Source organism: Coregonus lavaretus, assembly GCF_964263955.1.
Source record: "Coregonus lavaretus genome assembly, chromosome: 25".
In the NCBI taxonomy this organism is placed as follows: domain Eukaryota; kingdom Metazoa; phylum Chordata; class Actinopteri; order Salmoniformes; family Salmonidae; genus Coregonus; species Coregonus lavaretus.
The window spans coordinates 24,717,969-24,742,181 of NC_140012.1; the positions used below are offsets into that span (position 1 = coordinate 24,717,969).

General features: G+C 44.4%; 1 protein-coding gene across 1 annotated transcript; it reads left to right on the forward strand.

Annotated features, from left to right (window-relative positions):
- Nucleotides 1-604: 604 nt before the first annotated feature.
- foxj1b (forkhead box J1b) lies at nucleotides 605-2,926 on the forward strand (the record flags this gene model as incomplete). The annotated part of the gene is made up of 2 exons (XM_084141574.1): nucleotides 605-1,198; nucleotides 1,921-2,926. 2 exons carry the CDS (start codon nucleotides 605-607, stop codon nucleotides 2,776-2,778), a joined length of 1,452 nt encoding a protein of 483 aa, XP_083997700.1. The 3' UTR covers nucleotides 2,779-2,926.
- Nucleotides 2,927-24,213: the final 21,287 nt, after the last annotated feature.

The following is a 24,213-nucleotide window of genomic DNA, read 5'->3' on the forward strand; positions in this document are numbered from 1 at the left end:
AACCAATCAGAGACTTCCAAGACGTGTAACGTGCTCGTGTGCAGTCTCTCCACCTTTATTATGAGCATCCAAGAACCTTCCAGCACTCAGACTTTTTCATGTATCATTCCGTAAAGCAACTGGCCGGGAATTAAATAATTAGGATTATGCAAAAACGACTGAAATGGATGAAATAATCTGATGGATTTCTATATGAACTGCTGCATCCTACTTTGGTGAGCCCTCCCCCTCTGCACTTCTTGCGCAGAGGATAGTGCTTCGCTGGAGTCCTTTTAGAATAGAGCGCAGTGACTGATCGACAGAGGGTTGCAACAGGTGCAAACTGTTCCAGAGCATCATCGCTGACCTGTCATTGAGGTAAGGATATAGGCTATCTGCTGTATTATGATCATTTTTGTTTAATTTTCGGATCATGTTTTGACACGTTGGCATGTTGAGACGAATAGTCAATTTTTTATGGTGTGTTTTTAATACTGTAATGGGGTAGTGGCTCAAATTCGAATTAGTATGTTTTTTAATATTTGTTTTGTGCAGGAAATCTAATTGAACAGTCCTACAAAATTTCTACATCTTTGTGGGTGACGTCTTGTGCGTCACGCTCTGAATGCCTGTCCTGATGAGTCCGGAGATCGCCTCCAGGTTTAAGGATAAATGGCTGAAACTACAGCCGGAGAACCCGGACACCGCAGCCGGGTCAGTGCACCTGGACGACAGCCTGACCAGTCTCCACTGGCTTCAGAACTTCTCCATCCTCAGCACTAACTCGGAAAGACCCACCGGCACCGGCTCCGGTTGCCCCGCACAGCACCTGCTCTCCTACCACCAGCGCCTGTACCCCCGGGGCACCGACTCCCCGTCTAGCCCTCCAGCCGGGGACACGGCCGCTACCGGGATGCCGCTCTGCCTCGGGAGCCCCGTTACCTCTGGCAGTAACTCCACCGACGCGCGTTTGGTGAATTACCCACACCACCAAACCACAACCTACCCTCACCACAACCACCAAATCACGACGCAGATCATCCCACCTGAGGAGATTGACTTTAAAACGAACCCCAAAGTCAAACCGCCTTATTCCTACGCCTCTCTCATCTGTATGGCCATGCAGGCCAGCAAGAAGCCCAAGGTGACTCTTTCCACCATCTATAACTGGATCACAGACAACTTCTGCTACTACAGACATGCTGAGCCCAGCTGGCAGGTAAATGACCTGGCTCTCCTCTGTTGGTCTATTATTGATTAGCTAAATGGGACAGGGAGAGACGAGATAGGGAGAAGGGGGGGGGGGGGGGGCGGGGGGGGGGGGGGGGGGGGGGGGGGCAGAAGGGTTGCCACATGCATACTAAACCTGTTGTTTTGTTGTAAGAATATTAATACACTTATAGAAAATACACTTAAAACACATTTATCCTATTATTTATCATAATCTTCCAGTCTAACAGTAACTTATAATGTATTCTATTAGGTATGACACAGCTTGACTAGCCTAGTCATATTCATTTTGATTTACATTTCTAATCACTGAACATGTCTGCAATTTCTACCCTCCAAGAGATCTCTGTCAGGCTTCTTTCTCAGGGGGTCAGGCACAAGTGCTCTACTGCTCCAGGGAGGGGTGTGCAGCGAGGGGTGTGTGTGTGTGTGTGTTAATGAGGATCGCTGTGAGAGCTCCCTTGGCAGCCAAGCACGGCTGATCATGTTTAAAATGCACAGAATTCTACACTAGAAAGCCTCATTAGGTGCATTTGATTTCCTACGCAAACAACAACAATACCTCCTCCCCCTTAAATGCCTTTCTCTCTCTCTCTTTCTCTCTCTCTCTATTTGACACACACAAACACACACCATTCATACATTATATTAAATTAGAACACATTCAACATGGATTTAACATATTTGTTTCTTCTCCGCTCGTCCTCACAGAACTCTATCCGCCATAACCTCTCGCTCAACAAGTGCTTCATGAAGGTGCCGCGGCAGAAAGATGAACCAGGGAAAGGAGGCTTCTGGCAGATCGACCCTCAGTACGCTGACATGTTCGTCAACGGAGTCTTCAAGAGAAGGAGAATGTCCTCCAACCACTACAACACCCACAGGCAGAGCAAGCTCCTACACAACCAGGAAACTGGCTACCACAGAGCCACTCAGCGGAGGCAAGATGGCTACCACTACCAAGGAGCTGGAGCCGGCAACAAGCGTAAACAACCTTCTCCAAGGCAAAACAGCAAGATGGCGCGGACACCCAAATCTCCGCTGTTAGCCACGGAGGCCCACAGCGCAGATGTAGTTCTGAGGGGAGACTTTGACCTGGCGTCTGTGTTTGACGACGTCCTCAGTGGAAACTGCAGTACATTCGAAGACCTGGACATCAACACTGCTCTGAGCTCCCTGGGCTGCGAGGTGGACCTGACCCTGCAGGAAAGGCACTCTGCTGGGTTGGGGAGGTGGTGTGGAGAGGGGGACAACCAGACCCAGACCCCGAACCAGACCCACCACTCTTACGGCTACATGGAGCTGAGTGGCTCAGTGGGATGTAACAGTAGTAACATAGGGGACCTTTACGTTCAACAGCAGCAGCTGAACCAGGATCAGTTGTTACAGACTCACCTGCACCAGTTTGAGGAGGTGACTCTGTTCCCAGAGCAGCAGGAGGTGCACCCCTGGGAGGAGATGAAGGAGGAAGCGCAGGCCACCCCTCAGACTCTGGATCAGGGCTTTGGGCTGTGTGAAGGATTCTTCTCAGAGATACAACCCTGGGAGAGGGCTGAGGCCTACCTGTGACAGACCAACCACTGTTGAACCGATGCTGATGCCAGCCCTTAACCAAGGGATTCAGGCCCTAGCCACAGCTTCCTTACATTAATTTCTGGGACAGGGGTTTCAGGAGACCACTGGTCATTCATGGCCTGTCCATGCAGTTCCTTCAGACTATGGCTAAAGACTGGGTTGTTGTGGTTTGAAGGAACATGTTGTATTTGTTTCACAACACAATGAAACACCATTGGTCTTACCTTCTGCTATGTGCCCCACACTCCAAACAAATATGCACTCTATTGGCTGGTGGGGCAGACCTACATACAGACTACTATTTTTCTACATTAGCATCATGAAATCTTATACACATCAAATGTATTTTTTTCTTGTTTGGTTTTGCATTATGTTTTTGAGAGATCTATGCTGTATGTTTATGACTTCATGAATATCTATGTTTCTGGTTTGATCACGGGCTAGAGAAGTCAATTAAGTCAAATGCAGTACTTAGTGTTGGGTCGTAGTCAGATTTCAATATGTTTTTCAAGTAATCAATTTAATATATATATATCGATTAGAGTCTATGATAAGAGTCTAGATGGCCATGTGTCTTGAGTCATAGGCTATGGCAAAGCAGAAAGAGGGACAGAAATGAACTGAAATGCCTCAATCAGAATACCCAAGCATATGCACTTTGAGTGACAACAGGTATGTTTGAGGATAGAAAATATATCAATTATCATGTTCTGCTGTGCATCAGAATGCTATTTTCCCTTGTTCCATAAAACATGCAATGACACAGATTCAGCGTGCACACACAATCGTTTGACAGCAATACCACAGTCTTAGTAGGCACTGATGTTTTTTTTCAAGTTTTCCATTATTCTGCCAATCTTGCATTTGATTGAACTCTGTTGATGAGTCAGTCTGTTCAGGATATACTGAGGAAATCTGAATTCTGTCACTGGGTGATCGGCTTCCTTTTTGTGATAATGATTACTGATTTGATTGATTACGTCAAACTACTATAATTTTGTATATTTAACAACAATGGACTGTTTTTGAAAAGATGATTCATTTAAAACGGTATGTTGTTTGGGAAAACTGATGAACCAATGAAAAGGCTTGTACTCTAGAAAGGTTAGATTTTCTTGAGTCAATTGTGAAGTTCAGATCAACCTTTATACAATGTCTTTAATGTCATTCTGTTGTTTTTATTTGTACTCTTATAAGTTGTTCAAAATGCAATCATGCCTCAATGCAATAAATGTTGTCAATTTAGATGTTTTATCTCATTCATTTGCCATATTGCATGTGAAAGTCAAAGATGCAATCCATTGGTCAATAAGGGTCAAGAACAGCTGGTTCATAGATGAGAAGATACAGTATATCGCACTCTTGGTCAGGCACAGACTAGCCTGGTCTCTCAGAATTGCAACATCACATTGAACAAATACCTATAACTCTGCTGGGTCTCTGCCAGAATCTTAGGTCGATGTGATCTGGCCAGGGTCAGTGCTAGGCTAGGTTATGAGGTGGTGGAATAGAGGTTGTTGTACAGGAGCATATGTACAGGTGAAAAGTTTATGGAATATAATGTGAAAAGAAACCTTGCTCTTTCAGTTCAGATGCACAACAAATAAATATCTTGCAGTTGGAGCATGAAGAACTGCATATAGGTTATTTTCTATTTCCAGTTGTCAAATTTTGCTGGCTTCTTTCATTTGAAAGATTAATGTCTCAGCATTTATGTTGATCAAGTCTCTATCCAGAGAACATTCTCTCAAACCAGGTTGGTTTGAACTAAGAGCAACAGTTTTCAAGGAATTACGTCTGTGCCATGCACACAAACATGGTTTCTCCCTTCAAATCTCTTTTTAATTGAAAAAGCCAGAAAAGGGGATAAAAAAGTGGATTATCCAATCCCATTGGTTCTCCTTCTCTGAGGTTGGAGGTCAGGAGTAAAGATCTTTTGGGATCAGCCAAATAACTCAGATTCCTAGAAACAGCAGGGACTGTGCAAAGAGACAGAATTGTGAGGTTACTTGATTCTACAATTTTCCTGAGAGCTGATGATAACTATGGTATATATCAGTTATATACCAGCCTGTACCTGTTGTTATGTTCCAGTCTCCCTGGAGTCCTGCTTATTCTAATGATGATGATGGTGGTGGTGGTGATGGTGTGTGTGTGCATGCGTGTGTGTGCCTGCATGTGTGTGTGTGTGTGTGTGTGTTTGTAAATGTGTGTGTGTGTGTGTGTGTGTGTTTGAGGTTTAAATATTGGCCCCCATGGTTGAATAGATAACATTATCTCTATGGAGGCAGGATTCTGCAGCTCTATTCACCATGGCTCTGAGACCAGCGCTGGCAAGCACGCGGACGCTGTGACTGCAGGACCAGGAACAAGACTAGCCTGTCACAGTGGGCTAATGCTACGCTACTTTATAGCTCCTCTGGCACCGTGTGTGTGTGTGTTTTATAGCCCCCCTGGCACCCCATGGACAAACCCTGATTAGCGGGGTGCATACAGACCCCCCTAACACATACTGGACAGGAGGAGGGAATTCGAGGAGTGGAGGGGAGTGGCTAAGATAGGAAATACACCTCAATGATTTTGTTAATAGGTTGATGTTTATGTATGACATGTAAATTAGGTTCCATTTGTTGCATTTGACAATCTTTGCTCTTTTCATCCATGTGCTTTGCTATGTTCCTGTGATGCGTGTGGTAGAAGGAGTCAGGCGCAGGAGAGTAATACGCATCCAAAGTGTTTATTCCGTCGATAAACAGTTGCGCAAGCATGCGACAACAAAACTCAGGCACAGGGGAAATATCTACCCTGGCAAACAACAAGGTAAGGGTAGCTCAACCAAGCTACACACAGCTCACAACAAACAATCACCCACACAGACAAAGAAGCAGAGGGAACACTTATACAATGACTAATTGGGGTTAAGAACCAGGGGTGTGTGATTAATTAGACAAGACAAGTGGAGTGATGATAAATGGATCGGCAGCAGCTAGTAAGTGACGACGAACGCCGAAACCTGCCCGAACAAGGAGGGGAGGCAGCCTCGGCGGAAGTCGTGACAGTTCCAGTGATACAGTGGTTGACATTATGAAAGACTGTGAACTTACAAGGTCATTGTGTCCTAAATTGTAGTCAGAGTGTATGTTTGTGTTTGTGCGTGTGTGTGTGTGTGTGTGTGTGTGTGTCTACAAGTCTACGTGTGTCCATGTGTCTGTCTGTCCAGAACACTTTACATGTAAAAGCTCTCAGCAGCCTGTGTTGAATGGGGTTTAGTGATGTTATTGTTAAGCTAAACCCAGAAGATTTCCTGAAGCAATTAACAATTCTGTCTATGTGACTATGATTAACAAGGGCTGTGTCTTATAACTTCTTCTTCGATCAAAGACAACGACCACGAATCCTAAATCGACCCCTAGCTATTCAAGGCACCTGAACTATGGGATATGAGATGGAAGCAATATGGTGAAAAAAACTCAAAATAGTATAATAGAGGTCCAGGTGAAACTATGAAGATATTATTAATATACCTATCAAATATTTGTAGGTCTACTCAAGTGCCTAGGAGTTAGGGACTGGGGGTCGATTTGGAATCAGGTACCACCATTGAACCAATGTTCAATGTAGTTGTGGGGTGAGCTATATGCTGCAGAACAGAGAGCTTGAAATAGGAATCAAAGACATGCCATTTTCTTTTCATGAATCTCATGAATAGCTTATAGCGCTTGCTCACTGTAGAAGATCCTCTCTGTCTATCAAATTGTGTTAAGTATCAGTCCAGTCAGGCCTCATAACTGATGGGGCAGTGTTAGCAGTGCAATGGACAGTGGTGTATGATGGAGTTGGTATGTGCCATAGTGATGTGTAGTGTTGGTTTATGTTGGTGGTGTGTGTTGTTGGAGTGTGAGAACTGGCGTTCACTCAGTAAAAATTGCCTCTGTTTTCCAGGGAGTCCCCTGGACTGTTTTCCAGAGGGTATTGGTGTGTGTTGGCATTGCTACTACTGCTACTGCCCATGTCAGTGAAAGGCATTCCTCTCTGCTCCCTGTGGTCACTATGATCTTTGGGTACTATGGGACTAAACTGGCTGCTCAGGGGAGAGAAGACAGGGGAGCCAATGGGACTACAGGCTGCAGGCTTTAGAGAGGAGGCCAGCCAGAGGCCAGCATGTCTGGGGTGGGTAAACTGGGCACAGACGAGGGGGACAAGAGGGACCAGAGGAACCCAGTCCTCCTGGACCTCTGCCACACACACTGCCCCATGCCAAACACACACTGCCCCATGCCAAACACACACACTGCCCCATGCCAAACATCAGAGCAGAGAACAAGTCTGTGCCCAGACTGTCCACCTCCCGCATTATGTCTGTTGTATAGTTTCTTCTTTCTCCACTCCGGAGACAGAAATCTCCTGGGAGGTTTTCTCTCATTTGGTAGTTTTGGAGTGCACTCCAAAACTACCAAAGCAACCAACATTCTAAATGAATGAATAACATAATACTAAACAAGTACATCATGAGAACTGATGTAGATGGGCTTTAACTGACTGGAGAGTGTAGCAGTAGCAGACTGGTAAAATCTCCTCCTTTCTTGAGACACATATTTTGGCTTTTCACAGAGATACATTGTCAATCATGGTGGAGATTGTCATGATGGAGATCATCATGGTGGAGATTGTCATAGTGGAGATTGTCATAGTGAAGACTGTCATGGTGGATATTATGAAGACAATGAAATTATTGCTTATATAATAGTTCTTCAAACTCTTGCAAAAATTATTTTTCAGTAGAGTATGTGTGTGTGTGTGCCTGTATTTCTATACACCCACACCAACTGTCTTATCCTCTTGAAGGCCCTACACTGAGCCTCTCTCTCCCCTGGCGTCCACACACACACTGCATTCTCTCTCTCAGACTACACAGACACTGCTCAGGGCTCTTATTTGATTAGCTGGGCTTTGCTTTGTCAAACCTGGGATCTGGCACACCAGGAGAGCTATGGTACACCTTACACTGGGCTCTGCCTATACACACACACACACACACACACATCACTAGCACACACACACACGCAAGCACGTAACACACATACATACACAATCCAACACCACCACCATCAGTAGCATAAGCAGTACTCCTAACAAAAAACAGTCCCGTCTAAATCATTTACATCTCTCTGACCCTGATCATGATCTCTATGACCTCACTCCATTGTTGGGAAAGCACCTCTGATTACATAAGGGTGACTGTGTGGTGTGTAACTCTATCTGTCAGGCCTTAGTTAAACTAATCACCTGCTGGTTAAATATGCATGAACTGACTGGTCACCTGTGTGGGGTGTGAATAGTCCATATGCCAAACATCAGGTGTCTTCCCTCAGCTTGCCTTACAGTGACCGCATCAACATGGTCATGGTTTTTGCAGAGCTGGTTTGCAGGAATCTGGTTGCATGATGACAAACCTTGCTGAGCTGAATTAGATGAGTAAGCTATGACAGGTAGAGCCTACCTGAGAGAGCACACAGACACACATACACACACACACACACACACACACACACACACACACACACACACACACACACACACACACACACTTACCACAAGGGGTTAATTAAAACTGATTGGGTCTTGTGGGACCAAACCTACCCCTGACAGGTAAGGTATCAGTCTCCCATGTACTATTCTGTGTGTGTGTGTGTGTGTGTACATATGTGTAAGCTAAGCAGTGCCTCCCCCTCCCCAAGTGCAGTGCCTCTCAGTGAGACAGGCGTGAAGCTGCAGGCAAGCAGGAATTGGTTCCGGAGTGTTCCAGTTTTCCAGAGTGTTCCAGTGCTCCAGAGTGTAGGCCTAATCAGCAGCCGAGCATGAGCATTCTGAAGTGACTCTGAAGAGCATGACGCACCTCTCTGGATCCTTCTGGGACCGCTGGGGGTAAAGAAACAGAGCCTAGAGCCCATGAGCACTACATTAGGCCTATCACTCTGCATAAACGCAGAGAGAAAGATGTACAGAAACACACACACACATGCACACACACACAAAGACAGACATAAGATGCGGACACGCGTACCCACACATACACAATGAGCTAAATCCATACAGTCAAGCAATTCAGAGCATTGTCTTTTACTGTCTGTGCCAAGATAATGGTGTGTTCATATTAGCATGTTATGTTCTGTTCTGTCAAAGGCTGGTTAGAGCTACGTGCTGTTTGTTCATGTCATCTAAGCAAAGCAATGTTCTATAGCAGCAGCATGGCAGGGCCAGGGGACAGCCCCTAACAATACACACCTCCCTCTGCTCTGCCAGCAGGCTAGAACAGCCAAATTGGCCCCTGGAGAACAGACAGCCATGGTAGAGATCTCCACTGGGGCTGGATGGGAACGCAAGAGAGAGGAGAGCGAGAGAAACAGGAGGGGAGAGAGAGGGGGTGAGGAGCCATGAGATCTTGTTCGAGGAGCTGGCGGAGAGGGATGGAAGAAGAGAGAGCGGAGAGGAGAGAGAGGGAGGAGAGAGATGGGGAAGGAGAGGAGATAATGAGATAGGGGAGAAGAGAAAATCATATATATGTTTTGTTGTCACATACACCGGATAGGTGCAGTGAAATGTGTTGTTTTACAGGATCAGCTATAATTGTACAGCACCCCCTGTAGCAAATTAGGATTAAGTGCCCTGCTCAAGGGCACATCGACAGATTTTTCACCTTGTCGGCTTGGGTATTCGAACCAGAGACCTTTAGGTTACTGGCCCAATGCTCTAACTGTGTTGACATGCAGCTTATACCTCCCAGTGCCCTGTCATAATGTCATAACACACAGAGCATCAGGAAGACAATGCTCATGTCCTCCTCCACACTTCTTTCTATTGGTCTGTAATTCTAGTCTGTACCTCCGGTCAATTGTCTAAAGCTGAAACAGCCTTGGCTACCAGGCTAGCCATGTTCACAGTCACTAGCATCATGGTAATGTCTGGTTCCAATAAAGTGTTTTGAAAGCGGCCAAGTCACCGTTGAGGGTCAGTGTCTGAATGTGGAGCAGTGTTTCTGTGATCAGAATGGCTCTTTAGAATTACACTCACACTGTCATAGTCATCTATGCAGTGGTTCCAAAACTGTGGGGCACGAGGGGTCGGTGGGGGGGGGGGGGACTCAGTCCGGCTTTAAAGGAACTCAGTCCGGCTTTACTTACACTTGAAAGTTGTAATAGTAGAATGCACAAGGTGCAATTTCGAAATACGGTAGTGCATTATCAATTCCCCTTGTCATGTTAGTCATTGCATACCTTAGAAAGCTATTTATAACTTGTCAGAAATGTTCAGATGAAATAGCCCATGTCAGCTCTTTTTATTTAGTTTTTTTAGGCCATAGATATTGTTGTAAATTTTTTGTCACTTAAATATCACATGAATACACATTAGACATGGCAAAATGTATAGAACTGCAAGAAAATGTGCTTTAAAACAGCAAACTGTTGTCACACCCTGGCTCTGGGGACTCTTATATGTTGAGCCAGGGTGTGTAGGGTCTATGTTTTGTGTTCTATGTTTCAGTTTCTAGTTCATGTGTTTTCTAGGTTGGCCGGGGTGGTTCTCAATCAGAGGCAACGAGAATCAGCTGTTGCTTGTTGTCTCTGATTGGGAACCATACTTAGGCAGCCTGTTGTGCACTTGTGTTTTGTGGGATCTTGTTCCGTGTAGGTTTGTGTTTGTTAACCGAGGACTTCACGTTTCGTGTTGTTGTTGTTGTTGTTGTTGTTGTTGTTGTTGTTGTTGTTGTTGTTGTTGTTGTTGTTGTTGTTGTTGTTTGTAGTACACTATTAAAAGTATGTACTCATATCACGCTGCGCATTGGTCCGCTCATTATGACGATCGTGACAACTGTTCTTTGCACCCCATGACAAAATGTGTAGAATTGCAGGAAATAAGCTTTAAACCTGCAAAATTCTCTCCACCAATAAGAAGGGTGTACTTGTGTCCATGGAAATAGACGTGGCGCGTGCGCGAGCGCAGGGGGGATTTTCCCCAATACTGGAAAGGGGGCCCCGAGTGAAAAAGAACCCTTGATCTATAGGACTCCAAAAGGACACAGTTCTTCATTCTGATTCAGCATCAAATCATTCTGTGGTGTGGTGTGGTGTGGTGTGGTGTGGTGTGTCTTTCTTTCTTCTCTCTCTCTCTCTCTCTCTCTCTCTCTCTCTCTCTCTCTCTCTCTCTCTCTCTCTCTCTCTCTCTCTCTCTCTCGCTCTCTCTCTTCTTAGTCCCACTCTTGTATCTCTCTGCCATTTGGATTCACACATTCTCCCATTCAGGCACTAAAAGAAGAGAAGAGAAGAAAGAGAAAGGAGATAAAAAGAGAAGAGAGACAAGCGTTTTCTCCCTGATGCCAGACCTGGGCCAGACCCTGGCCAACTCTGCTGTCATAGTGAGCTTATTATGCTAGACCACAGACACCCTGGGTGACACTGCCAACCAACCCAGACACACAGAGGAGATGAGGGAGAGAAGGAGGTAAGGCATGTATTTGTTAAGTTCATGTAGTCTGTGGCTGTGTGGGGAATGTTAACTCTGTTCATCAATGCTACCTTACTGGAGTGTGTGACAGGACCCTGCTGAGCAGGCGTGCCTGCGTTTGTGTGTGTGTCCAGTCTGCCCAGTAGAGACGATGAGAGACAGAGGTTTTCAGTGCAGACATGTACCATAGTTTGCCAGAGATCTGTCCGGAGAGATGTAAACTCCAGAGGAAAGATGAACTAGCTCTAAACCTTGAAGTGGCTTCATTCTAATCATTCCATCTTTATTCTCTGAAACTAACAAATAAACGTGCTATCCAAAATCAGAAGGACACCTGTTTCGGCAGTGGCACCTATTCCTCCACATCCCCCTCTCTGTGTATCATTGATTTGGTCCCTCTCTGTGTATTATTGATTTGGTCCCTCTCTCTGTATCATTGATTTGGTCCCTCTCTGTGTATCATTGATTTGGTCCCTCTCTGTGTATCATTGATTTGGTCCCTCTCTGTGTATCAATGATTTGGTCCCTCTCTGTGTATCATTGATTTGGTCCCTCTCTGTGTATCATTGATTTGGTCCCTCTCTGTGTATCATTGATTTGGTCCCTCTCTGTGTATCAGTGATTAAGTCCCTCTCTGTGCAGCATTGATTTGGTCCCTCTCTGTGTATCAGTGATTTAGTCCAGTGCACGTTGGGGTGAGGGTTGTGAATTCATTAGCGGTGGTAATTACAGGATCCCTCTCTACAGTAATCATGTGTCATTAAACCCCCTCAGCCTCACACATTGCCAATTAAGATCAGAGGGGGATAGGTTACACCCACCCACAACCTACAAACTGTGTGTATTCATGCATGTGTGTGTGGTGTGTGTGTGTGTGTGTATGTGTGTGGGTGTGTGTGTGTGTGTCAGTGAAGGCTCCACAGAGGAGCCAATCCTCCTCAGTGAATTTCATTAATTTTTTATAGTGAAACATTAAAAAAGTTATCCTTTTTAGATCAAACTATACTAAGTATATTCACGTCACCAAATAATTGATTAAAACAAACTTCCTCAACAGCACTCTGTAGGGTAGCACCATGGTGTAGCCGGAGGACAGCTAGTTTCTGTCCTCCTCTGGGTACATTGACTTCAATACAAAACCTAGGAGGCTCGTGGTTCTCACCCCCTTCCATAGACTTACACAACTTCCAGAGGACGTCCTCCAACCTATCAGAGCTCTTGCAGCATGAACTGACATGTTGTCCACCCAATCAGAGAATGAATCTAGTACTGAAAGCATAAGCTACAGCTAACCAGCACTGCAGCACATAAAATATGGTGAGTAGTTGACTCAAAGAGAGAGAAAGACAATAGTTGAACAGTTTTGAACAAATTAATTTATTCAAAAATGAGGGAGAAGCAAGAGAGAGAGAGATATTTTGTTGTAATTTTTTTCATTTTCTCTTAGCCTACTTAACTAGTGAATGCAGCTAGCTAGTTTAGCTTAGTCAAACACTGGACTCAAACAGAGAGGGATGCTATGTTAGCTAGCTGGCTATGGCTATTCAAAACTGGAAGTCTTCCAAGTCAAGGTAAGCTTTTGGTTTTATTAATTTATTTATACCGGGGCCCGCCGGAATAACTGCTAAACTGCTTGCTGCTGACTGTACACTCTACTGCATGATTGTAGCGGGTTTACTAATGCGTTAGTTCTAGTAGCTATGTTGACTATGAAGTTAATATGGTGACAACGATGTAGGCTGTGTGTAGTGGTTAGCGGTTATGATATGAAGGTTTGGCTCTGAAAGTTTTTTTCACCTGGTCACAGAAAGCTGATGTGTTGTGTACTGAAGTCCACAAGCAAAGGAAAAAGGTGAGAGGAGAGCTCATAGATGTGAGAAGGAATAGAACAATCAAAGGGATCATGCTTTTTGTATGTGGCTGCTATGAAAGTGAACTGTGTTTGCGTGTGATCAGGGGTATACTAATTCTGTTTTAAAACTTTTCTTAAACGGAACCAAACGGGGATAAACATACCTGAATTTGTCCAATAGAAACTTTAGTTTGCAAATGTTGGACTAATGATTACACCCTGGATCAGCTAGATGCAGGCAAGAGAGTTCAAGGCGGTATTGAATGTGTCAATGTCTGTTACTTTGATTACTCAAATGTCTCTCAACCTGTGCACCTACGTTGTAAACTTTCATTTATAGGCTAGGTTGTAGCAACCTCATGATGGGTATAGGGAATATTTGAGTATCATGTAGTAGCCTAAACCTATCGATGTTACTTTGACCTTGGTGAATGGAATATGAATGACTGTCATCCAATATGCTGTAATAGAAATAAGGCCATGCTCATTATAAAATTCATCTTCATCCCTCATCTTGAACGTCACCGACCGCCACTGGTGTTTTTTTTTTTTTTTTCACCTTTATTTAACCAGGTAAGCCAGTTGAGAACAAGGTCCTTTCCTGGCCAAGATAAAGCAAAGCAGTGCAATAAAAACAACAACACAGAGTTACATATGGGATAAACATAACAAAGTCAAAAATACAACAGAAAATATATATACAGTGTGTGCGAATGTAGTAAATTATGGAGGTAAGGCAATAAATAGGCCATAGTGCAAAATAGTTACAATTTCGTATTAAAACTGGAATGATAGATGTGCAAAAGATGATGTGCAAATAGATATACTGGGGTGCAAATTAGCAAAATAAACAACAATATGGGGATGAGGTAGTTGGGTGGGCTAATTTCAGAATGGCTGTGTACAGGTGCAGTGATCGGTAAGCTGCTCTACATTTAACTTTGGATTGGAGATGCTTAATGTGAGTCTGGAAGGAGAGTTTACGGTCTAACCAGACACCTAGGTATTTGTAGTTGTCCACATATTCTAAGTTAGACCCGCCGAGAGTAGTGATTCTAGTCGGGCGGGCGGGTGCAAGCAGCGTTCGATTGAAGAGCATGCATTTAGTTTTACTAGCGTTTAAGAGCAGTTGGAGGCCACAGAAGGAGTGTTGTATGGCATTGAAGCTCGTTTGGAGGTTTGTTAACACAGTGTCCAATGAAGGGCCAGATGTATACAAAATGGTGTCGTCTGTGTAGAGGTGGATCTGAGAGTCACCAGCAGCAAGAGCGACATCATTGATATACACAGAGAATAGAGTCGGCCCGAGAATTGAACCCTGTGGCACCACCATAGAGACTGCCAGAGGTCCAGACAACAGGCCCTCCGATTTGACACATTGAACTCTATCTGAGAAGTAGTTGGTGAACCAGGCGAGGCAGTCATTTGAGAAACCAAGGCTATTTAGTCTGCCAATAAGAATGCAGTGGTTGACAGAGTCGAAAGCCTTAGCCAGGTCGATGAAGACGGCTGCGCAGTATTGTCTTTTATCGATCGCGGTTATAATATCGTTTAGGACCTTGAGCGTGGCTGAGGTGCACCCATGACCAGCTCGGAAACGGGATTGCATAGCGGAGAAGGTACGGGGGGGGGGGGGGGGGGGGGCATGGGCACGTTGCAGCGGAGGGTGCAGAGCTGGTAGCCGGGGTAGTGGTAGCCAGGTGGAAAGCATGGCCAGCCGTAGCAAAATGCTTGTTGTAGCTCAGTTGGTAGAGCATGGCGCTTGCAATGCCAGGGTTGTGGGTTTGATTCCCACGGGGGGCCAGTATGAGAAATGTATGCACTTGCTAACTGTAAGTCGTTCTGGATAAGAGCATCTGCTAAATGACTAAAAATGTAAAATGTTATCAGTGGTGACAGTGTTTCCTAGCCTCAGTGCAGTTGGGAGGAGGTGCTCTTATTCTCCATGGACTTTACTGTGTCCCAAAACTTTGTGGAGTTAGTGCTACAGGATGCGCATTTCTGTTTGAAAAGGCTAGCCTTTGCTTTCCTAACTGATTGTGTATATTGGTTCCTGACTTCCCTGAAAAGTTGCATATCGCGGGGGCTGTTTGATGCTAATGCAGTACGCCACAGGATGTATATATCTGTTCTTAGTTCTGAATTTTTTGAATGGGGCATGCTTATTTAAGATTGAGAAGAAAGCTCTTTTGAAGAACAACCAGGCATCCTCTACTGAGGGAATGAGGTCAATATCCATCCAGGATACCCGGGCCAGGTCAATTAGAAATGCTTGCTCGCTAAAGTGTTTTAGTGAGCGTTTGACAGTGATGAGGGGTGGTCGTTTGACCGCTGACCCATTACGGACGCAGGCAATAAGGCAGTGATCGCTGAGATCCTGGTTGAAGACAGCGGAGGTGTATGTAGAGGGTACATTTGTCAAGATTATATCTATGAGGGTGCCCATGTTTACAGATTTAGGGTTGTACCTGGTAGGTTCGTTGATAATTTGTGTGAGATTGAGGGCATCTAGTTTAGATTGTAGGTTGGCCGGGGTGTTAAGCATATCCCAGTTTAGGTCACCAAGCAGTACGAACTCTGAGGATAGATGGGGGGGCAATCAGTTCACATATGGTGTCCAGGGCACAGCTCGGGGCTGAGGGGGGTCTGTAGCAAGCGGCAACAGTGAGAGACTTATTTCTGGAAAGGTGGATTTTTAGAAGTAGAAGCTCAAACTGTTTGGGCTCAGACCTGGATAGTATGATAGAGCTCTGCAGGCTATCTCTACATTAGATTGCAACCCCACCCCCTTTGGCAGTTCTATCTAGATGGAAAATGTTGTAGTTGGGGATGGACATTTCTGAATTTTTGGTGGCCTTCCTAAGCCAGGATTCAGACACTGCTAGAACATCAGAGTTGGCGGAGTGTGCTAACGCAGTGAATAACTCAAACTTAGGGAGGAGGCAAGAAACAAAGGCTTTTACGGTTACAGAAGTCAACAAATGATAACGCCTGGGGAGTAGGAGTGATACTGGGGGCTACAGGGCCTGGGTTAACCTCTACATCACCAGAGGAACAGAGGAGGAGTAGAATAAGGATACGGCTAAAGGCTTTAAAAACTGGTCTTCTAGTGTGTTGGGTACAGAGAATAAAAGGGGCAGATTTCCGGACGTTGTAGAATAGATTCAGGGCATTATGTACAGACAAGGATATGGAAGGATATGAGTACAGTGGAGGTAAACCTAAGCGTTGGGTAATGATGAAAGAGATAGCATCCCTGGAGGCACCGATTGAGTCGGGCTCCGCGTGTATGCGGGGCGCGACAAAGGAGGCTATCTAAGGCAGGTTGAGCTGGACTGGGGGCTCTACAGTGAAATAGTACAATAAGAAATAACCAAAACAGCAATAAGCAAGGCATATTGACATGGGAGAGAGGCATAAAGCAATCACAGGTGTTATTCGAGAGAGCTAAGACAACAGCTGGTAATGGCGACAAAGTTTGGGCTCAGGCTAAACATAAACAGGATGTGGTACCGTATAAAGGAACAGTCCAGCAGGCATCAGCTGTATAGCTGAGTTATCATAAGGTCCAGTGAACAGCAATAGGAGAGTTCAGAGATAGTTCGGGGGCTGCTACAGCACTGGCGAGCAAGAGGCACGGCTTGCGTGTGCTTGCGGGCCGGGGCTAGCAGATGGATCTTCGTGTTCGACGTCGTAACGGGAAGGCTGTTGAAACCACATCAGACGATTTTGTCAGCAGACCAGTCGTGTTGGATTGGCGGGGCTCCGTGTCAACACTAGGAGGTCCCGTCTGGTTGACAGAGAGATAGATACCCGGGAGATGGGCCTGGCTCGAGGCTAGCTCAAGTTTAACTGGTGCTTGCTAAGGGGCAATGGTAATTAGCCAACGACAACAGCCATTCGGTTGCCGCTAGCTAGTTGCGATGATCTGGCATTAGGGTCCAGTGATTCCGGCAGAAAATCCGATATGTTCTGGGTCGATAGCATGCTGTGCAGACTGGCCGACAAATTATCCAGGCTAGAGCTGGCTGGTGGGTAGTGCAGGCCACGGACAATGGTTTAGACCACTAACGGTGGCTAATACCAAGTAGCTAGCTAGCTGGCTACAACAGCCATTCGGTTGCAGCTAGCTAGTTGCGATGATCCGGTGTTACAGGTCCAGTATTTCCGGCAGAAAATCCGATATGCTCTGGGTCGATAGCACGCTGTGCAGACTGGCCGACAAATTGTCCAGGCTAGAGCTAGAGCTGGCTGGTGGGTAGTGCAGGCCACGGACAATGGTGAAGACGCTAACGGTGGCTAATAGCAAGTAGCTAGCTAGCTGGCTACCACAGCCATTCGGTTGCAGCTAGACTAGTTTCAGCTTAAGGTTCTTGATAAAAGTTATAAAGAAATAATATAGAATCCTTTCCACGTTGGGTGAGGTGGGTTGCAGGAAAGTATATTTAGTTAAAGAATGAAAAGTAAAATTGAGAAATATATACAAAATAGACAACAACAAAAAACGGGCTATTTACACGAAGACACGACAGAAAACACAACTGCACTGCTACGCCATCTTGTGTATATGTGTGTGTGTGTGTGTGTTCATGTGTCCCAGCTAGCTAAAATACCGCAAAGTCAGAGTTGTGTTTGAATAGATGTTTGATCTCTCATTTGGGGTTATGTCACAATGACAAATGTCAAGCTGTTATTCGATGAAAAGCTGAAATGAAATAGACTAAAAACTTTTACAAAATTGTCACATTATGATCCATGAGATGCCTATGTGACCTATAGCATTTAAATGATTTATGAGAGGGTTGTGGAGACAAAGAGACTACTGGTGTCATCTGGAAATGTTAATGGTTCATAAAAGTTCACACTTGTGATTTGCGTTTATATCAGTATTTCTTTATTTAACTTTGGATGAATAAACACAGGATAATACATAGCATGAAGGACATCTCCCAGTAGCTACCGCTTTGTCTAGCAAACCGAGCGGATAAGACACAACCTCCTTTTAAATCCACATGATATACACTGAGTGTACAAAACATTGATTTCATGCCAATACTTGACATTGTTGGACATAAAAGTGTGTGTGTGCTTCTGTGCCTTCATGCATGTGAGTGATCAGTGTATGTGTGTGTGACTGCCAGTAAAACAAGAAGAGAAGCCAAACACACAAGGTGGTCTTCCAAAGACCCCTACAGCCCTGAGAGACAAAGAACAAACATGTTTTATTTATTTAACCAGGCAAGTCAGTTAAGAACAAAATCTTATTTACAATAACGGCCTACACCGGCCAAACCCAGACGATGCTGGGCCAATTGTGCGCCGCTCTATGGGACTCCCAATCATGGCCGGTTGTGATACAGCCTGGAATCGAACCAGGGGGTCTGTAGTGACGCCTCAGATGCAGTGCCTTAGACCGCTGCGCCGCTTGGGAGTGCCGAGTGGCAAACAAAGGGATACAAGAGAGGAGAGAAAATAAAGGGTACAGGGATGAAAAGAGAGAACGTTAATGTCAGTGAGCCTTGAATCTGACTTCTGGTAAACATGTCAAATCAAATCAAATGTTATTGGTCGCTTACACATATTTTGCACATGTTGTCGCAGATGCAGCGAATTGCTTATGTTTCTAGCTCCAACAGTGCACTAATGCCTAACAATACAAAACAATACACAAAAATCCCCAAAATTTAAAGAAATAAATTAATATCAGAACAAGCAATGTCAGAGTCCACATGTGTGTGTGCATGTATGTGTGTGTGTTGAAGGTTCGGGTTACCAGATAACCCCACAGTGTGTGCCAGAGGAGAGCAGGACACTGGTGAAAATGTATTTCAAATTGTGTTGAAGTAGTACTGAGAGAAAGGGGGAACAGTTGAGAAAAGGAGGAAAGGAAGAGTCTGTTTCCTCTCTTCCCTCTGTTTGTTGTTGTCTTCCCTCCCTCTCACCCTCTCAGTGCTGTGAGGACACACCAGGGGAGAACGACTGCTCCCTTTCATTCAAGCCTTGGCAGTTCAAGGCTGACCACGGTCCTGCAGGCATTGTTAGCAGAAAACAGGATCCCTCATTATAGTGAATGGAAAAATGGCAATCTTTGTGTAAATAAAAAACATATTTAGAAGACAATCATGGTACCAATAATTGCTTCTAATACATCAGATGTATGTCCTTGAACCGAATATTTTAAAATCGCACACAGAAGAAGTTATAAGGATAATTTAGTTGCTGATGTCAGCTTGCAGTACCCGGTTGGCCTTCAACTTGAGTTACTCAATGAGAGGCGGCTTTCTGGAGTAGCTCAAACTGCGCATGTTATGTCTCCATGAGACGCCATCTTAACTGACTTCATTTGGCTTCAATGCGATATTGAGTCTTCACATAGGAATGAATGGTGTCACGTGATCGATGGCTTTGTCCATACATACATACATAGGTACAATCATTGGTACACACACACACGCCTCCTCCCCCCACCCTCAACCCCACATACACACACACTTGAGTCTTTTACTGATTACCTCACACAAGTCAAGCTTCTCTGAGTGGTTTAAAGTGGGACTGACAGCATGTTAACTACTTTGCAGATATAAAACAAAAAGACAATCATAATATCAATCAAAAATATCAAATTCCCAGTTTGTGATTCAAAACCAACTTTATAAGAGGATTCAGATTCAGATATTCAGATTCAGAGATTCAGAGTGTTTAATAGTCACATGTACAGGGTTGCAGGTGTGATTGCAGGGTACAGTGAACATATTAGGCGTTGAGCTCCAACATGCAGGACTAAGTGAAATAAATAAAATAATGAAAATGGTAATAACAAACTGTAGAAATATAAATAGCACTATACACATAATAACAACTGTGGCAGTGATGAATAAATACATGTCCATTGGGGTGGATGCAGAGTAAAGGCTGTTGAGGGGGGGGGGTGACCATAGGGGGAGCAGCAGCATGACCATTGAGTGGGTGTCAAAATATGAGTCAAAATATGTTCTATTTGACTCAAAATTCAATGACGTACAGTAAAGCATTGTTTGCAGAATAGATGGATGCAGTTCAATGCATTATTAATATAATTCACCAATACATTTCTTGGTAGTCCCAAAAATATTGCTATCAGGTTGTAAATCACAGTTGGCTTGGTACATTGTTTGCTGCCTCCACCCATTCAGGAAGCACTGTCAGTTTTAGTTTCAATAACTCAATAGGTTCAATAGGCTGGGAATGTCAATACAATCAAACTAGCAAGGGCAACGATCACAAGTCAGTCATAACGTGGCCAATAGGCTAGCGCACATGTCAAACACAAGGCCCGCGGGCCAAATAGGACACACAAGCGAGTATAAATGAGTCAACAGTTGAGTCATCTACTTTATGAAATTACAGCCTGATGCGCACAAATCGGTGAATTCAACTTCAATTGCACTGCTTTCGTGTGTCCCGTTTACAGCGTGCAGCTGAGGGAAAGTGTACAGACACATGCCACAGTCCTAGCTAGGCTACTAAAATGTTGCGGTCTGGCTTCGTTTTTTAATAAATGTTTTGGTATTTCGAGCTTGTCTCATCACTGCAACTCCCCAATGGGCTCGGGAGGTGAAGGTTGAGTCATGTGTCCTCTGAAACATGACCCACCAAATCACGCTTCTTAACACCTGCCCACTTAACCCAGAAGCCAGCTGCACCAATGTGTTGGAGGAAACACTGTTCACCTGACGACCGAGGTCAGCCTGCAGGTGCCTGGCCTGCCACAAGAGCACAATGAGCCAAGTAAATCCCCCCCCAGCCAAACCCTCCCCAGCCAAACGACGCTGGGCCAATTGTGCGCCGCCCTATGGGACTCCAGATCATGGCCAGCTGTGATACAGCCTGGGAACAAACCAGGGTATGTAGTGATGCCTCTAGCACTGCAATGCAGTGCCTTAGACCGCTGCGCCACTCGGGAGCCCCTGGCTTTGGTTTTTAAAGCTTGACAATTAATAATCAAAAAACAAAACCTGCAACAAAACACCACGCAAAGGAGAAACATGTAGTCCTATTACAGCAACACTTGAGCAGTAGCCTACGCTGGCTACTCAACTACAATTTATTTTGAGTGCACCATACAGCAATGCTGCATTTAACTGCACCGGTGATCCATGCAGTGCAAAATAAAATATATATATTTTTTTAGTTTAAATGTTACAACATATGTTTTGATTATTTGGAGTTATTAAATACCTCTTGATTAGGGTTGCAGCATATTATGCACATCAGCAAGCATAGCAGCAAAGGCTGGACAAATATGAGTTATAGCTCAGTTGGTAGAGCATGGCGCTTGCAACGCCAGGGTTGTGGGTTTGTTTCCCACGGGGGGCCAGTATGAAAATGTATGCACTCACTAACTGTAAGTCGCTCTGGATAAGAGCGTCTGCTAAATGACTCAAATGTAAATCTCTTCTTTTGTTTTAATATGTTAAAATGCTATACACAGCATCCTTTTTTCTAATAAAACAATGGCCAATTTGGGTCGCACTCACAAGTTTTTTTGTAAAAACAAATAGGTTATGTCTGACCCGCAAATTCGTTTTTCAATATGGCCCATGGGCCGATTGAGCTTGACACCCCTGCCCTGGACTAGTGTATCTATTTATGTAGGTAGCTATTTATTTAGCAAGCTAAAAACACGGAGCCTAACATTAGCTAGCTATTTAGCTGGCTGCTGGGAGGATTTCATGTCATTGGATGAGTGGGTGAGTGACTGACTTTTTCACCTCATCGTTTTTCGGTGGCTTCAGCTAGAGATGCAGGTGTCATTTGGTTAGCTAGCAAGAAATGTGAATCGCTTTGCTAGCTATGCTGAACTTGAACGACTGTTATCCACAGTAGCATATCTCTTAGTTGTCAATCAAATGTATTTGGCATCGATCAAATGGGCGGGCAGGCAAGTTCCCATTCACTTGTCAAAACGTGAGTCGGGACAAGCATGCATTGGCAGGCAAGCTGCAGAAGGACGAGCAGGCTACTATTCTCCATCGTTTCAGTGCAATTTCGACAGCCAACTATCTTTAAAAGTTTGAGAGGGTTTATCTAATATTCCCTCGTTAGATTTTAGCTTATCTCACTCTGGCTAGCATTAGTTGTTGATCTTGTTGTTGTTGTGCATAGGCAACTGAGGGATAGAGAGCCTACCTTTTCACGGTTGTTTGATCAATAGGACTGTGAAGTTCCCAAATGTAAGAGGACTCCAGTGGTTTTTACATATTTGCATAAATCCATTCAGGTGTATTTTGTGGCTTTTGGCGAATGCGTTCTAATGATCTAAAGTCACACTGTTGCTACTGCCTGTAAACACACAGTCCAGTTCAAAGTAAATGATGGCAGGCCCTACTGTAGTTCTGATTGGCTATGGCACACTGGTCTGCATAGACTCCGGTCCTGGACAAGACAGATGTTTTTATTCGGTTTTATTTACTGCAGTGTCTATTAATTGTCCAAAAGCACAGCTGCTTTCCCACTCTATATTGCTATGGAATTTTCACAAATACCTTACTATACGTCATTCCCAAACATTCTATGAATTTATGAAAACGTGAAAATGACGATATCTAAGTGCTCGCTTTGCAGACAAAGTAAAAAAAAATAAGTGTCATATTCTTCCTGGGGGTGTATATGAACAGATTTTAATAAGATTTCATGTCACTAAAATGCTGTCAGTTCCTCTTTAATGGTTGAGGATTATAGAGCAGGTTTTAACTCTTTACTTCCTGATACCTTGACAAGCTCTTTGTTTATTGTCTTTGTCTCACTGTCTTTGTCCTTTCAGTACAGCTGAAAGAGCAGGCACACTCTTTCTGTCTCGTTTTTTACACAAACAGTCCAAAACATTGTAATAGGGACCACAATGGAAATAAGTCAGACTTTTTTGTGATATACCTGTCACGTTTTTAACTGGCAAATAACATCAATCAATAAACCTGTATTTACCTCAATATGTTTATTTTATGTCACATACACCAGATGGGTGCAGGGAAATGTGTTGTTTTACAGGGTCAGCCATAGTATAGCACGCATGGAGGAAATTAAGGTAAGTGCCAAGGACAGATTTTTCACCTTGTCAGCTCAGGTATTCAAACCAGCAAACTTTTGATTAATGACCCAACTCTTTAACTGCTAGGCTACCTGCCACCCAACCAAGATCACTTCCCTAACCCTAAAAACCACGAGAAGAGAACCCTTGTTATTAGGTCAGGGGAACTCTGTGTTCTATCCGTCCTATCCAATCAATCTCTGCGGTGGTCGTTTGTTGTCTCACCTCCCTCTCTCCCTCTCTTCTCCTACCCTTTATCTTTTCCTCTGTTTTATATGTGTCCTGCTCGTCCCATTCCATTCAGGCCTCACTTATCATCACAATGGCCGCCTGGGGAGACCCTCTACCCAGCTATAGCCCAGGCCGCTGTGGGCTCCTGGCAGCTTAATTCACTGGGCCAACCCATTGTGAGCTGTAAAGGGGTGGTGGATGTCTGGGTCGGATGTATAGGGCCCCATAGTAAAGATTCAGAACACGCTTGTTGTGTCTGGTGGATGTAAAATGGAGGACCGGGACAGTTTGGGACAGGATGGTGCGGCTATTGGTTTTATGTGCTGACTGTGCGGAAATTGCGCTCTTGAATGGACAGGAAAGCTGTTGGACTGCAATTGTGCAGTGTTAAACTAGAAAGAGACAATGGATTAACGAATTGCTATGTATGGTGCAATGTTCTTCCAATTCTTGTACTTAGTTTCGGTATTATAGCCATTGGGAAAACAACTGGTTTTGGTACTGAGTAAATTAACTAGGATTGCTGTAGGCACAAATGCAGTTCCGCCATGCATCAGGCTTCAGACAACCTTTCCTATCTTTACAAATCTGCCAACAGATTTCTTAGTCTTAAGTGAATGCACATTCTAACGTAACCAAGGAAATGAATACTACTCTCGCTCTCTCTCGCTCTCTCTCTCTCACCACTAGGGTACCGACTCAGTGTGCCAATGGCATGAATGGGAAACGTGAATACAGTATAATGTGGAGTTGTGTGCGGGAGTTGAGACAAAGGTTT